The following is a 16,217-nucleotide window of genomic DNA, read 5'->3' as shown; positions in this document are numbered from 1 at the left end:
GGGTTTTCTGTGCTAGTTTCTCCTCTGAGACTTCATAACATTAAATTATAATAACAGTATGTTCTTCCAGTGATCCTAAACCAGAGAACAAAATGCAACTTCAGTTATTAATAATAAGAATCACATGCAAAAAAAAAATTTATCTGGCAGAACAATTCCAGCCCCTTCAGAGATGTACCCCGAAAAACAACTCTTTGTTGCTTTTTTTCTGATTTCATCCTGCCTAGAGATTGAACTCTGACCAATATTTCACCTTGACAACCATACGTTTATGTCTGCAGACATTGTGTCAACACTGCCCATTCACACACACCTGACACATCAAATCCAGACTACCTCTCAATCTCAAACACTTCTGTCTAGCTTCTTCTACATGCCCGCCCGCATTTGTTCGTTCGCCTCCGCGTGCTCGCCGTAGCAACGCCGGCCTGCCTCTGACCCTGGCAGCCATGTATGCGTTGGTGTGTTTTTCACACAGATGCCACGTTGAACGAGGCGCAGACTTTCGATCTCGGTCGCGAACATTAGCAAACACGAGTGAACACACTGAGGGCCATAGATGACACGGGTTTACAGTCATGAACACACATTTTGCTTTTAGAGTCGCTCACAGTGCAGACTTTATCTGTGGATCTTTATTTCTGTCTTATTCATCACTAATATTTGTTTGAACTATTTAATTAGAAGCATCGATCACCATGAGCCTTGTAGCCGTGCACGTAACCTTCTTTCTTACTGTAAAATTTATTGAATGTTATATTTTTAAACTTACGGCTCTTTGAAGATAAGAAAAACTTAAACAGCCTGTTTGTTTTTCTTTTCTTTTTCTGTTTCACTATTACCCTTTAGGCAGGCCTGCACTCTTATTGTTGAAGCTTTTAGAGTCTCATTTAAACATGTTTAGAAAGAACCTAACCCTGAAACAGAACTCACAAGAAAGTCACAGTTGTTACCAGCAAATTTGTAGCTCACTGTATTTTTGTGTTAAAAACATTGAAAGGGCAGAATTTGAGCTTTAGATCATGCTGTAATGTAATCCCTCATCAAAAACATACTTGGAGTGTTGCTTTGATTCTTTCATGCATGTTTGAGAAATCCTTTCGTCATGGCAACCATTCAGTTGTGCCTGGTTGGACCTAGCCCCTCTGTAAGAGTTTCTGCCCTCCCCTCACTCCCACACTCAGCTCCTTCAGACTAGCCAGCGGCAATTAGCAAACACCTGGTGAAACTGCACATCAGATGAGCTCATTATTTGAGTTACTTCTTAGAGAAACACTGGTAAAAACGTTATTAAAGGTTAGTAGAGGAGCCATGTTGTGATGACTTCCTGAAGGCGGAGTTTCAGAAAGAGCAGAACGTTCTTAAAGAGACAGAAACCCAATTTCAAGGCCTTACAAACTATATCATTTTAGAAACAACTAAAGGTAACAGTTACTTGATTGTGTTTAAGAGTGGCACTATGTGGCTGGAAGTCACAGAACACCGCCCCTTTAAAAGTAGACAGAAAATGTAATAATACAACTAAGTAATTATGTCATTGGAAAACATTGTTGACAATCCTTAAGCACACTGGTGTAGTCTTAAAAAAGACAAAGTAAAATAAATGTTGTTATTTTTTGGCTAATTAAGCAATCAGCCAGGACTCAGAACCTGCTTAGGGACCCCAAACGTTCTGGGGCCCTCATAAATATTTATTTAACACTGATCATTGATCTATAAATGTAACATTGATTTGAGAATGATAATATTATTAAGTTTGATTTAATGGTTTCAGCAGAGACAAATTAAAAGATTTTAAATTTCCTTTCTGTTGGACATTCTGACTTTTAGCATCACATTTGTCACGAGTCATTTCTCTCTCTCTGTTATTTTTCTTCCATCTGTATCAGGATGATTGTTTGCAACCAGGTGATGAAGTTCATTCTGGACCGGATAGACAAAGATGAAAGACAGGCAGCTAAGAGGAAGAAGAAGGAAGAGGTTGTGGAGGCCAAGAGGAGGATGGCTAACGCTAGTAAGCTTTCCACGCTCCTTTACCGACACAAGGAGAGCCTCAAGATGGAGATCCTGAAAAAACGAGCCCTTCTCGACAAGGAGCTGCAGCTGGAGGCTCAGGTAAGCGTCGAAGAGCTCCGGCGACAAAAAGCGTTTCGAATTCAACAGAAATGGTCCTGATTTTTAAACTCCATATTTCCCTGGGTTGGAATCATCAGGAGGAGCTAAAGAGGGATCTGCTGCGGATTCGGAGAGAGAAGGAAAAGGCTCAGGCTGCGGCCCAACAGGCGGCCCAGGCCGCCGCAGCAGCCGCTGCCCACAGTCAGAAGCAGGCAGCTGCAGCTCACAAGCACGGCGTCTCCTCCCAGCACCACCTCGCCACCGCCGTCACCTCGACGCACAAGAGGAAACGGGAGGAGGAGAGGGAGTTGGTGTCGGTGGCAAAGTCCAAGAAGAAGAAAATGATCTCGACTACAAGCACAAAGGAGAGCAAGAAGGATACCAAGCTCTACTGCATCTGCAAGACGCCCTACGACGAGACCAAGTATGCAAGGATTTATCAAATATTGAGGCTCAATAATCGATTTTATTGATTATTTAGATTTTGACTTTTGAAGATGAAAATGTGGAGTTTTTTTCACCAGTTCACACCTTGGGTTTCCATTGTTCAGAGTGATGTCAGCACGCCCAAGGCGGCCATCTTGTTTGACAAGCATGTTTTACAGCTTCTATTCATTTGGGCTTTGAATTCAGGTCAGCTCTACGGCCAGACTGAGATTTATTTTTTTAATTGCGAGAATAAAGTCACCATATGTCATTTAAGACATTGGCATCAAACTGTTATCATTGGCAGGACTTTAAAATTATTGAACAAATGTCTGAGTCCTTTTCAAAGTAAGAACGACAGGAACTGAGCTGGTCCTGTCAGATTTTCATTATTGTAGAAGCTTTTTCTCAAAGCGACTTTTTTCTCTTAATTTTAAGATTTTTTTGTGTTAAAATTGCATCTTTATCCTGTTAATGTTTGGGTTGTTATCTCTTGAACAAAAGTTCTCGTACCGTAGCCGTAATACTAATCCGATCTGGTTTGAAAATGTTTATTTTTAAGGAATATCATCCAGCCTATACAGAGTTGAAGTAATAAAGTACTGATGTGAGGATTAAATTAATTTAATTTCAACACAACATTATAAACATCTACGCGTCATTAGATCTATTTGCTACAAATTGCAACCTTACTTTAGGATTTCAGCCTTGTGATTTAGATGTAGTTGGCTTTTAAATCTGCAAAAATTTTAGAGGGGCACTCTAAAATCATCATTCTCCCCTGTCTCCACAGGTTTTACATCGGCTGCGACCTTTGCACCAACTGGTATCACGGTGACTGTGTGGGCATCACGGAGAAGGAGGCTAAAAAGATGGACGACTACATCTGCGTGGAGTGTAAACAGGGCCAAGAGAGCAGCACGGAGGAGCTGTACTGCATCTGTCAGACGCCTTACGATGAGTCCCAGTAAGGAGGAGTGTGTGCATACATACACACACGTGTGTGTGTGTGTGTGTGTGTGTGTGTGTGTGTGTGTGTGTGTGTGTGTGTGTGTGTGTGTGTGTGTGTGTGTGTGTGTGTGTGTGTGTGTGTGTGTCAACATGAGCCATCTGTTGACTCAGGTTTTGGTATTTGAAAATAACGAACCAGAAGACACATACATGTACGGCAGCAACTACTGATTGTTTAAAGAACCTATTATCCTGACGACTAATCAATCATTTTTGGAAATTAATCGATCACTCTGCCGATTAATCGATCATTTTATCGTTTTAATCAGACTTTTTTTTCTGGCCGTTTTCTGATTATTTTTCATTCAACCACTTAGACCTTTTTACACAATTGTAGAAATACATTAATAGATGCAAATACACAAACAAATTTCCTATTTTGAATAAAACAATAAACAGTTTAGTGCTTAAAATGCTGTGTCAATAAAATCTTTCTTTTGTTGACGTTGAACCAACTGAAAAATTATGTCACTTTGACTTTTGGCTAAAACATATTTCCAGTCAAATATGCATTATATTTATTTTGTATGGTTTTGATATAATTACTGCTCTGAATACTGTTTTTTCAGCAAATTACCATTTTTTTAGTCTGTTTACTCGAGTTAACTATTAATCGATAAATTAGTTGATTTAAGTCAATAAATCAACTAATCCAGTTAATCTTTTCAGCCCTACATGCATGTCATTTAGGAAAGAGTTTAAACTAGAGGTGTGCCGGTCGATCGGCCACTGATCATAATCGGCCGATTTCCGTGAAAAAGTGTATGATCGGTGATCGCCGATCATGGTCTCTTGTTGCCGATCACACAAACCGATCACCTGCATCTCATTTCGCAGCCTGCCTGTGCAGCTGGTCTCCTCTTTCCTTCACACTGCGCAAGCGCGCAGCAACAAATCCTGAGCGATGTGAAACTATAACGTACTGAGTGAATGTGGAAGTTTGCGTGTTGCGGCGGAAAATTGAAGCACGTCAAAATGCATCAACACGACGAATCTAATACGACATAAAAACAATGCCATACTTGAGGAGTTTGGCTACATCGAGGCTCACTGCAGTAAAAAAAGACATATGGAGGATCAGATAGCAGGTAAAGCAGCGCACAGCTACAAACACTCAACCGGATTAGCATGACGGTCAGAAAGCTAAACAAATAACCCGCAAAATTATTTAAGTCTTCGAGCTGCGATGTAAGACGCAGGTTCTGCTCTCGCTGTTGAACCGCTGCTACGCACTACAGGTAGTAATATTTCACAGACGGAGCGCCGCTTCTGCTCCACCTGGTAGTGACTCTCACACCGAACCTCTGCTTAAAACTGCAGCATCTAACTTAAAAAAATAAATTTTACATTAAAACTTTCGCTGTCCTAACATGAGACAGATAATCTCTGAAAAAAAGAATCGATCTCCTCCCTGCTCTGCATAATTACTCCGCTCAGTCAGAAACAGCCAATCAGAACTAGCAGTAATCAGCTAGCCGCCATGCTATCAGGACATTTTCATTCAGTAACTCAGGACTGTTTATTGTAATGGAACCTGTATTTTCTTTTTTCAATGTTAAGTTTTATACTTGAATCTTTTGGCAATGTTGAGAGGTTTTATTTTGACTCTTCACATTATTTAGCCTCTTCAGAGCCTTCATATGTTATCAGTCTGTTAAAGATAGTATATAAGCAGTACAATTGCAGTAGATAAGCAGTACAATTTGCACAATACCTGTTTTGTTTTGTTTTTTTCTTGGAAAAAGCTATTTAAAAGCTTTTATCTAAATTAAGGTGAATTCATGGTTCCTTTTTCCACATAATGTAACCGTAGTGCTTATGATTAAAAAAATAATAATTCTGTGATCGGCATCGGTGATCATACGAAGCGCATTGCTATCACGCAGGAAAAAAAAAATTCGAGCGCTATCACGTTATAACGTGATACGTATCTTGTTAAAACGTGATATGTATCTTGTTAAAACGTGATATGTATCTTGTTAAAACGTGTTATGTATCTTGTTAAAACGTGATACGTATCTTGTTAAAACGTGATACGTATCTTGTATAAACGTGATAATTCTATGTCCAGGAAGTGGCCGTATTATGCTAGGCTAGTACAGTGGCTAACATGAATTGGTCAGGTTTCCCTTCATGTTTGGTCTACACGGATATGGATGCTGCTTTGCACTGTGGTTAAAACCATTAATAGCATGCTACTCTGAGCAGGATCCTACACAGAACGGGGCTGCACAGAAGGAAACGTCAATTCGGTTCTCTAGCTGTGGCGGCGTTCCTGACTGTCTGGATCGGAGCTGGAGTTGGCTTCCGATTGTAGCTTCTGATTCGGGAAATGGCTTAAGAGTGATTAGAACGGAGGCTCAGATGTATTTGCTGAACATTTTCTGTTCAGATTTCTTTTTTTTTTTAACAGTACACTTGCTGAACAACGGCAACGGCTGTTCGTAACCAAGCAACCGAAATCAACAGAAGGCTAGATAGGGGCAAAAGACAAAACTAGATCCTGTTAAGCATTCTTCAAAATAAAAGACTTCCTCTCAAGTTAAAATGCATCCCTGTAAGCCACAACAGCCAAACAGAAAGGCAGGTGCTCTAGGACAAAAAAATGAAAGAAAACAGAAAGCTAAAATAATAGCAAATATTGTAAATGTGATAGTTCATTTATAATGCATTCCAGATACGAAAAGGTTTTTAAATCTCTCATGTTTGAAGTTTCACAATTCAGATAAAGGTTTCACAAATCACAAACTAGGTTTGAGGTAAAGAAAATGGACGGAGTTACTTAATTACAGTCATATGTTAAGTATTATTTAAATGCTTATTATTATTTACTGAATGTAACTTGATTGTACTTAATTACAAAAAGGTGATGTGAAAAATAATTAAATTCAAAGCTTTATTTATGATTTATTTTGACAAAAGGGAAGAGAGAGGAAGTGTTTTATTTTGAAGAATGCTTAACAGGATCTAATTTTTTGTCTTTTGCCACTATCTAGCCTTCTGTTTATTTTGGTTGCTTGGTTACGAACAGCCGTTGCCGTTATGCACCTATTGTACTGTTCAATAAAAATGTTTTACAGAAAATGTTCAGCAAATACATTTGAGCCTCCGTTCTAATCGCTCTTAAGCCATTTCCCGAATCAGAAGCTACAATCGAAAGCCAACTCCAGCTCCAATCCAGACAGTCAGGAACGCCGCCACAGCTAGAGAACCGAATTGACGTTTCCTTCTGTGCAGCCCTGTTCTGTGTAGGATCCTGCTCAGAGTAGCATGCTATTAATGGTTTTAACCACAGTGCAAAGCAGCATCCATATCCGTGTAGACCAAACATGAAACCTGACCAATTCATGTCAGCCACTGTACTAGCCTAGCATAATACCGCCACTTCCTGGACATAGAATTATCGCGTTTTAACAAGATACATATCACGTTTTAACAAGACAGTTATCTTGTTAAAACGTGATAGGTATCACATTTTAACGAGATATGTATCACGTTTTAACAAGATAGTATCACGTTATGACGTGATATGTATCACGTTTTAACAAGATACGTATCACGTTATAACGTGATAGCGCTCAAATTTTTTTTTCTTGCGTGATAGCAATGCGCTTCCGTAGTGATCGGCCCTCATGGGTGATCGGAATCAGAATCGGCAGGAAAAAACCTGATCGGCACATCTCTATTTTAAACATTAAGTTTACACTCTAAAACATTCTCATCTTATTTACTTTAACGTCATAACACGTAGTACCTCACAAAAGTATTCACACCTTTTGAACTTTTCCATGTTTTCTTGTGCGACCACAAATTTCAAAGTGAATTTGTACACATATATATAGATTAACACAAAGTGATGCATAATTGTGAAGGACGACATGTCTTAAGCACCACATTTATTTTTGTTTTTTACCTTCCCAGGTTCTACATCGGCTGTGACCGATGTCAGAACTGGTACCACGGTCGCTGTGTGGGCATCCTGCAGAGTGAGGCCAACCACATCGACGAGTACGTGTGTCCGCAGTGTCAGTCCACCGAGGACGCCATGACTGTTTTCACCCCCCTCACCGACAAGGACTACGAAGGCCTGCGACGGATACTGCGCTCCTTACAGGTGAGCAGAGTTGCTGCCGGGTGTGGGTGAATGGTTTGGATGTAGTCCAGCTGGGTAAAGTAGATTTACTCCACCTTAGCAATGCACAAACACATCAGCTGCAGTTTAATGATCAGCTGGCCAACACTGACAGCTCCTCGAATCCCCCAGAGCAGAAAACAAAAGTCCTCAGTGTCCATCTCATCTGAGGGGTCGGCCTCTCCTATTTGGATATGTGCCAAGCCTCTGTGTTTTTGTTTCTTCTTGTCGAAAGTCCCTTTTCCCCCCGTCTCCCCATCCTTTTTGTCTCTGTGTGACAAGAGAGAGAGGCTGGAGTAGAACATCTGTGTTGACCCACCTGCTTTCAGTGTAATTTTCACGGAGCTGTTTGTTTTTCTTTGGTTTCAGCTTTCTCAAGCATCTTCCCCTCTTCGTTTTTTTTGTCTCTCGTTCCTCTGCAGGCACATAAAATGGCTTGGCCCTTCCTAGAACCGGTAGATACTAATGATGCCCCTGATTATTACAAGGTCATCAAGGAACCAATGGGTGAGTGTTGGAAATTTGGTCCAGATTAACATTGTTTTGTGCTACTTAATTGAAATTACTCAACATGTCTTTTTCGGTATAAGCCCAAATTGGCATTGGCCAAAATCAGAATTGGCAAGTTATGCTTTTAAAGATCGGTATCAGCTAAAAACTGTCATCAGTGCACTTGTGAACTCCTCAGAAAACTTTTTTTCACTCAAAATTATATATAAATTTCCTTCTGCTTGACATTTACCAATAAAATGGACAATACATGTAGTTTGTTGTTGTAGCGAAAAAACATTCGACCAATTTAAATACTTCCGCAAAGTGACTTTAATCAACAAATGTGAGGCGACGCAATGAAAACCATTTGTTATTAACAACTGTAATGAATCCTTCAATTAAGCTTAATTTAATATGTTTGTAAGTAAAATCACTAAAGTGACGCTGTTTTCCACTGCAAAATAAATCTTACAAATGAGTCAGTATTGAATTTCTCCTGAAATTAAAAAAAAATAAATCCCTCCACTATTCAAAATAAATGAAATTCTTGTATTTTATGACGTGAATGTGGGAACAGATGATCATCACGCCTTAGATTCTTGAGCTGCTTCCACATTTTGTCTTCGCATGACTCGGCAATCTCGGGGGGTTTTTTTGTTTTTTTTACTCGCAGATGCATCGTGCATTTGTGTTACAGAAAGAGAACAGCGGCTGTCACCGAATTTCAACTGCATGTTTATGAGAGCGGGTTGTTTGATGCAGCGGTTTCTGCTGTTTTTATTCCATAATTACTGTAATCTCTGGGAGAAACACCCACGCTCTCTATCTGCAGCTTTCAGAGCGCCGGCCGTCTGAAGGAAGCCCTCCAACTCAGATCAAACCGACCATGTAAACGGTGACTTGCGTTAACGGCAGAGGGTTTAGAGGGTGAGGGAGCTAGGCTTTTTTTTTTTTTTTCACTTCCATCCAAACAGACTGTTAATGAGCGTCTCTCCGGGGTCCGCCGCGGCCTCCCCGTGAAACCGCACTCCGCTATATGTCGGCCCAGTCTTGGAAAACTCCTGTCTGTCCGCTGCTTTCAAAACAAATACAACATAAAAGCAATGTTGTAGCTGCCGCGGCTGAAGCTGTTGGTAGTTTATGGAGGGGGTTCAGCATGAAATCAGACGACGGAGGGGGGGGGGAAAGAAGTAAAAGGAGGTCTTTGAAACGTTGCCAGTGGTCAGCTGAATGGAAGGAGGGAGTCGGGGGGGGGGGGGGGAGTTAGTCGTGTCTGTTTGGACCCTTCTCTAGCAGGATTACCTGAAGCCTCATCTGCTTTCTGTTCTCCTTCCTTATCTCTCCGTAAATCGATTAAACAAGCTTCCCAACAGCTTCTTTTTGGTGGAAGCTCTGATAACTTCCTGCGTTTTCAAACATTCCTGCGGTTTGGTTTTGACGTTCTCTACTCCAGAAACGGCACTCCCCTCAGGAATGATAAATAGGTAATATGTCAGCGACTCATCTGGACGCCCCGGAGACGCTCGAGGTCAGCTCTGGCGGAGGTTTAGCATTCTTCATCCACCGCCTAATCGGAGGATTCGAATCATAACACGACCTATTGCGAAACCTGACCTCAATCTGCTGCGTCCAATTACAACATTACATCTGTTCCTTGTCGCGAGCGCTAAGTGTCTCAACTTTCCCCTCAGACCTTTCCACCATGGAGGAGAGGTTACACAAGCGGGAGTACGTCAAGCTCACCGAGTTCGTAGCAGACATGACCAAAATCTTCGACAACTGCCGGTACTACAACCCCAGCGACTCGCCGTTTTACCAGTGTGCCGAGGTTCTGGAGAACTTCTTTGTCCAGAAGCTCAAAGGCTTCAAAGCCAGCAGGTGAGGAAAAGCCGGGCTGTGAAGAGGCAGCAAGGAAGTCTGATGGCGGCGGTGGAGTTAGACCAGTTAGAAGAAAGAATAATGATTTTAGCTCAAACCTCTTCTCCTTGATATCTTCAAACCATCTCTTTTGTTGTTTTTCTTTTCCTTTAAATGTGCTAGTTTTCCCCTGGTTTATGACGTCTCTGGAGGCGCATGCTCCACTCAGAACATCCCTGTGCGTCGGTTCTCCAAAACTCACCTCAGTTTTTAGGAATAATGTTTGTGCTGCCCAATCCATCTGCTTTGTCTCTTACCCAGAACAGGGTTTCACTCAATTAGCTTCTTTTTTCTTTTTTTTAAGGCTTCACTGAGGTTTTTACTTATTCCTAACAACCTTCACCTTTTACTATCTAATGATGCTACCTTTTTCTTCTTCTTCTGTATGTTGTTTTGTGGGATTCAAATCAAGTGAACACTCAGTTTTCGCCTTTCAAAACTCGCTGTCGACTTCTGTGACTAAAGAAAACCGTGCCAGTGGAGATGTGTGATATTTGGTTTCGATACGATGTCAGTATCGCTGATACCAATATGATACTTGAGTTTGATATTTTATCAAATGTGTGACCGTTAGGGGTTGTTGTTTTTTTGTCCATCCATTTTCTTTCACCCTTGTCCCTCAGTGGGATCGGGAGGGTTGCTAGTGCCCATCTCCAGCTAACGTTCCGGGCGAGAGGCGGGGTCACCCTAGACAAGTCGCCAGTCTGTCGCAGGGCAACCCAGGACAGAATTTGGACGTTTTCTAAGTGTCTGCAAAAGAATTTTCCTGTCGCGCTGAACACTAACACATCTGAGGGTTCATTTAACTCCTGTCCACTCAAAGCAGCATATACTACCATCACTTCATTCACATCACTTGGGTTTTGTCTCTTTATTTTTGTTGTTTTTCGAGCCAGTTTTCATTCAGCTTCTCTGTGCTCTGAATGCTGGCGTACTTCACCCGCATGTATTGACTCCCATCCATTCTTTCTCTCTCTTTTTTGCAGATTGTGATGTCAGACTCCTGGGTGCCGGGGTCACTTCTAAACAAAATATTTTAATTTTTTATCCTGGATGTTGCTGTTTTTACATGTTTAAAACGGCATTAAAGCATTGCTTTGTTGTTTTTTGTTTAAAAAAAAAGTGCTTATAATAAGCCACACACTAGGTGTGGTTTAGTTTTTCTTATTTTAAAAGTAAATAAAAGCAAAAGTAAGAATTTTTCTAAGGTTGAATAGCTGCAGCCATGTTGGTAGCAAAGAGCCTCCAAAGGAAAATGTATTTTTTTACACTCTCACACCAGAAGTCTTCTTTTTTTTAAAAATTATGTTCAGCTGGAAACGAGACAAAAATGTCAAAGCTCACTTTCGTTTTCTTCGTACTTCATGCTTGGAAGAATAAAATTTAGGTTTCGGTTGTGAAATCAGACGTATAATTTATATTTTTAATTTGACGGCAACTGAACATGTTTACCTCATTTAACAACAAGAAAGCAAAAGCATGCACCCTTAGTTTCTTTTTATTGGCTGTTCTCATGTATTATTTTATGTTTATAATGTATCTTTTGTGAAGGACTATTTTTATGTTCTAATGAAAATAATGATAGAAAGTGTAAAAAAAAAAATAGGACAGAAAAGTCTAGGTTAGCGTTCCTATTCTGATGAATAAGCTCGGCTCGGTGTTCTCGGCAAGGGGGTTAGAAATAAATCGTAAAAAGTTGTACATAATTAAGTTGGGCAGACATCTTGTCGTACATTTCAGTGACTTTTAACCAACATGGCTGCTTGGTCTGTCAAAATGTCTGACCCACTGGCATCCAATACTATTTTTTTTTTTTTTTTGTATCCTACTCTAGTCATATTTTGTCATATATTGTAAAGCTTTTAATAAAAAAAAAAAAAAAAAAAAAGCTTTCCAACCGTTTTCTTCCTCCTGTTTCTTCAGGTCACATAACAACAAGCTACAGTCAGCTGCATCTTAGCTTCTGCTTAAAATCCCAGTGTCAAAGGTCGCATCTCTGATTGGTTAGGACGTGTTGTCAGCGGACCCCTCCCCCTGCCTATCGGTGTCGCTCCACCACCTGACCATACATCCACACCAGTCACTTCCTCCAGCGTACAAGGAGGAAGATGGGAATGAAGGAGACGAGATGATGGATGAAATTAAGATAATTGGGTGCGGAATGGCCGCCTAACCTCACAGATTCCTTCTGGATGATTCAGCTTTACGCGCTGAAAGTCGGTCAGATGGGTTCACGGTGTCGGATCACGATACATTTAACTCAAGTTCATTTAGCAGAGCCTACCAAAAGTATTCCTACCCCCCTTTTGAGCATTTGATCACATTACGGACTTCAGTGTGTTCTGTTGGGATTTTACGCAACAGGCCAACATAAAGAAGCACACCGTCGTGACGGGAAACCAAACTGTTGAGAAAGTTATTCACACGTCTTGTAGGTTTGGGTTTAAAGCCATCGTTTCATTTTACAAACATGTTTATTTTGACTGGAAGTAATTTAGCAGTTTTCGTCACCAAAGGCCTTCAGACGTACAAAACCTGGTCAGCAGTTTTTTGGTTTTTTTTACAAATAAAAGGTGAACAAAAACAACATTTTTATATATTTTTTTCATTGATTTACATTTTCAAATATGCTGGTTGCATTTCCTCTCAAAAATAAACTTTTTGGTTTAAGAAATGATGATCTGAAAAGCCATCGCTATGAATAACTCAAGCTTTTGTTTTACCAGTTTGTCTTTGTAAAATAGGTCCAGCTTCGTTATATTGGATGAAAATTGTCTGTGAATGAGTTTTCATGTTTTCAGACAGATTTTCAGTTGGTTTTTGGTCTAGACTTTGACTAGGCCGTTCTAGCACATTTAGCTGTGTGTTAAGAGTTCTTGTTCTCCCTCAAGGTGAACCTTAACACTAAAGTTTTCTGCAGTTCTTTTTTAACTTGGTTGTCCCTGCTAAAGAAAGCCATAAAGAACACAGCATAATGGTGCCATCACTGTGTCATCATATGGATGGTAGGGCTGGGCAACGGATTTTATCATTGAACTGAAAGTTTCCGTTTTTGAAGATTTCATTTTGGGATTTTTTTATTTTTATTCCAATTATGCAGTCCTTGAGTTTCCAGAGTGACGTAAGCCCATCCAAAAACTACCATTTCTTTTTACAAGCCTGTTTTACAGATTCGATTTACTTGGACTTTGAATTCAGGTCATCTCACAGCTTGAGTTTAGAAAATATCTTAATAAAATTGTTTTATTTCAGTCATTTGTAAAGGAAAATGTGAATTTACCCGCAGCTTTAAGATATGGGGTCATTTACTCTGTGGCGGGGTCACATTGACCCCATGTAGGCTTTTACAAGTTTTTTTTGTGAAAACCATCAGTGTGGTTTCGGGAACTGACGGTCTGACGGGACAACCCACCCAGCTCCATGCTGTCCGACCGTGACATTTGCTGCTCTCACCCTGAGCGCCGCGTCAAAGACCACGAGATGGAACAAATTTGATCAAATTGAATTTGGTATTAAAAAGAAAAAATAGATTTCATTTTTAAGCCACATCGCCGAGCCCTAGTTTAGGATATATGCAGAGTTATTTTGTTCTTTTTCTCCACACACAGCGTTTTCATGAACCATTAGCAGTTGAGAGAGGCCCAAAGTAAGTTGGGTAAAAAAAATAAAATAAAATGGGGCATGACAATTATCAAGTTGGCCTGTTGAAAGAAATCCAGATAAAACACACAGGTTTCGTTGTAATGTGACAAAAGCTGATAAAAGGGAGTATAAATACTGTTGCAAGGCAACTACACAGAATTATACGCTGTTATTTCTTCAAGTGTTTTAGTTTGACGTTTGCACAGGTGTGTAGGTTTGCATCGAGCATGAACCCGATGCAAATGTTTGACAGCACAGCCCCTATCAGAGCAGTCTGATAGGCGGAGTGTGTGTTTTGTCAGAAGACTGAAATGCTTTCATGTTACTGTCCAGAGGGAAACGACACCGGACAGATCATCCCACCCACCGCATCCGGCCTCTTGTTCTTTTCTTTTTTTAAATCTTTTTCCATGCAATGCTCTGAAATGCAAGTCAAAAACTGTCTGTGTTTGAAAGGAGGAGGCCATTTAGAGAAAATGAATTGTGTGAAAGGCTGAAAGTACTGTAGCTCCCTGAATTTATAGAGTCTCATCAAAGCTGTGTGTCTGAAGCTGACAGGTTGGCTCACATGCATCTCTCAACTCGCTCTCTCTGTGTGTGCGTGTGTGTGTGTGTGTGCGTGTGTGTGTGTGTGTGTATGTCTGGTTAAAGTAATTGGATAATGAACTTCCCCACTCAGCATCAGCTCAGTTATGTCGCGGTCTGCGGCAGCGTGACTGGGAGTCAAACCTCAAACGACGACCGACTGTGGAGTCTTTGTATGAAAATTTTATAGCTGCGTTTTTTTTCAAGCGTATCTGGGAACCTTTTTTTTCTGTGTGTGTGTGTATGTGATTCGTCCATTTTTGTTTAAGAGAGGAAAGTTGGGGAGCAGTGATGTCTTTCGATTTAGATGTGTTGGAGAATGATGGAAACTTTTTTCTCTCCGTTTTGAGCCCTGAGGGTTTTTTTTCTGTGTGAAAGCAGAGTTGAGAGATGATGTAGCTTCTGTCTCCTTCTCTTTATCTTTCAACCGAATGTTTGTTACTTTGTTATATGATGACGTGCTTTATTTTCTGTTTGTAATCTCTATTGTATATTATTGCTGTCTAAATATGTAGAGAGAAAAGATTTTTAGAGCAGTAGAACTTTTATTTTTGACTATTTGAACCAGCAACCAAGTCCTCCTGTAAATTTAAACTATTTTTTTTCCTCTTTTATTTGAAGTGGACTCTTGTTCTTAAGGTGAAATTGCCCTTTATATAAGAAGTGCTGCACATTGTGAGCATATCGGTTCTGATCCGGTCGAGTGGCACGATGACTTGTACAGATTTTTTTTTCTTCTTTTTTGTAAAACAAAAAGTCGGCATAACTTCTATATTGACGTTGCATTTCTTGTTTTATTTATTCAGACTGATGGAAAAAGTTATCCATTTTTTTAAAAAAGAAAAAAAAAGTAGTATCTCGAGGAAACGTAACTGCAGATAAAAAGCACTCTATGTTTTTAACAGACTGGCCACTCTGAAGAGACTCTCTTTTGTACTTGATAGGACATTTCATCCTGGATAATAATAAAGTCAACTTTTTTGGAGATGCTTCTGTCTTTTTTTGTGTGTGTAAGTATGTGAAACATGCTTAGAAATTTCTTTGTAGGAAAAAAAAAGTTAAAATGAAAGTCAGGTTGATTGCACACAGAGCCAGATACCATTTATTGTTGGTTTTTGGGGTAGTTATAACTTAAGGCTAACGAAAATCCAAAATTGAGTTCGTCAAGAAAATTAGAATATCATGTAAACAAGGCATTGATGATTTCGGGTGGGTTTTTTTAATATATTTATTTTATTATAATAAATTTCTTCGCAGAAATAAATATCCTGATTGAGTAAAAGTCAATTCCACAACTTCAGTTATTACAGCCAGAACCAAGAGATCAGGCCCAAAATATGGGTGTAGTGATGGACTCAGACCTGAACCTTCAGAGCCACATAAAGGTCATTACAAAGTCGGGCTTTTATCACCTGAAGAACCAAACATGTAGAAGCAGCAATCAGTTTTTGTGCTCCAGTAATCTGGAAGAAACGCCCAGAAAACTGCAAAACGACCAAAACGATGACTTCCTTGAAATCAAGTATCTGTGTAGAGCTTCCTTTGATTGGTAACTGGGACATTGATATTGATGTGTATTCTGATTATAGCATTAGACAAAACGTGGTGTTTGCTTGTTTCATAATTGGTAACTATTATATTGTTATGATGTAAAGCACTTTGAAGTGCCTTAAATGCACAGTACAAATAAGTTTGACTAAAAAAAATATTTAAATTTGCCAGGGTTTTGGAATAGTTTGGGACTTATACAGATAAGCATCAATCAACAACAAATGCCGTCTTAAGACATTGCGATTTATAAACAGACATATATATATAAAAAGGGGAAAAAAATCGGTCCAGTACAACAAACATATTCAATGCTAATGATTCCAAGTCGATTCTATGAAACTACAGT

The 16,217-nt window shown here is 39.8% G+C and overlaps 1 protein-coding gene across 3 annotated transcripts in view; it reads left to right on the top strand.

Moving 5' to 3' along the window:
• Positions 1–15,305, top strand: part of LOC103471527 (nucleosome-remodeling factor subunit BPTF) — a 45,761-nt gene extending 30,456 nt beyond the window's left edge. For 2 of the 3 annotated variants that reach the window (XM_008420693.3, XM_008420615.3), the window contains exons 30-36: positions 1,890–2,115; positions 2,214–2,539; positions 3,335–3,508; positions 7,474–7,666; positions 8,107–8,191; positions 9,868–10,054; positions 12,017–15,305. In XM_008420693.3, the coding sequence (XP_008418915.1) occupies positions 1,890–2,115; positions 2,214–2,539; positions 3,335–3,508; positions 7,474–7,666; positions 8,107–8,191; positions 9,868–10,054; positions 12,017–12,053 (1,228 nt within the window). In that variant the 3' untranslated portion in view covers positions 12,054–15,305. Of the gene's footprint in view, positions 1–1,889; positions 2,116–2,213; positions 2,540–3,334; positions 3,509–7,473; positions 7,667–8,106; positions 8,192–9,867; positions 10,055–11,079; positions 11,991–12,016 lie in introns of those variants that run through there. The other variant, XM_017305173.2, reaches the window with a different exon arrangement.
• Positions 15,306–16,217: the final 912 nt, after the last annotated feature.

Source organism: Poecilia reticulata, chromosome 1, assembly GCF_904066995.2.
Source record: "Poecilia reticulata chromosome 1, P_reticulata-male-v2, whole genome shotgun sequence".
In the NCBI taxonomy this organism is placed as follows: domain Eukaryota; kingdom Metazoa; phylum Chordata; class Actinopteri; order Cyprinodontiformes; family Poeciliidae; genus Poecilia; species Poecilia reticulata.
Note: the sequence above shows the minus strand (reverse complement) of the source record. Positions and strands in the feature narration are given on the sequence as shown.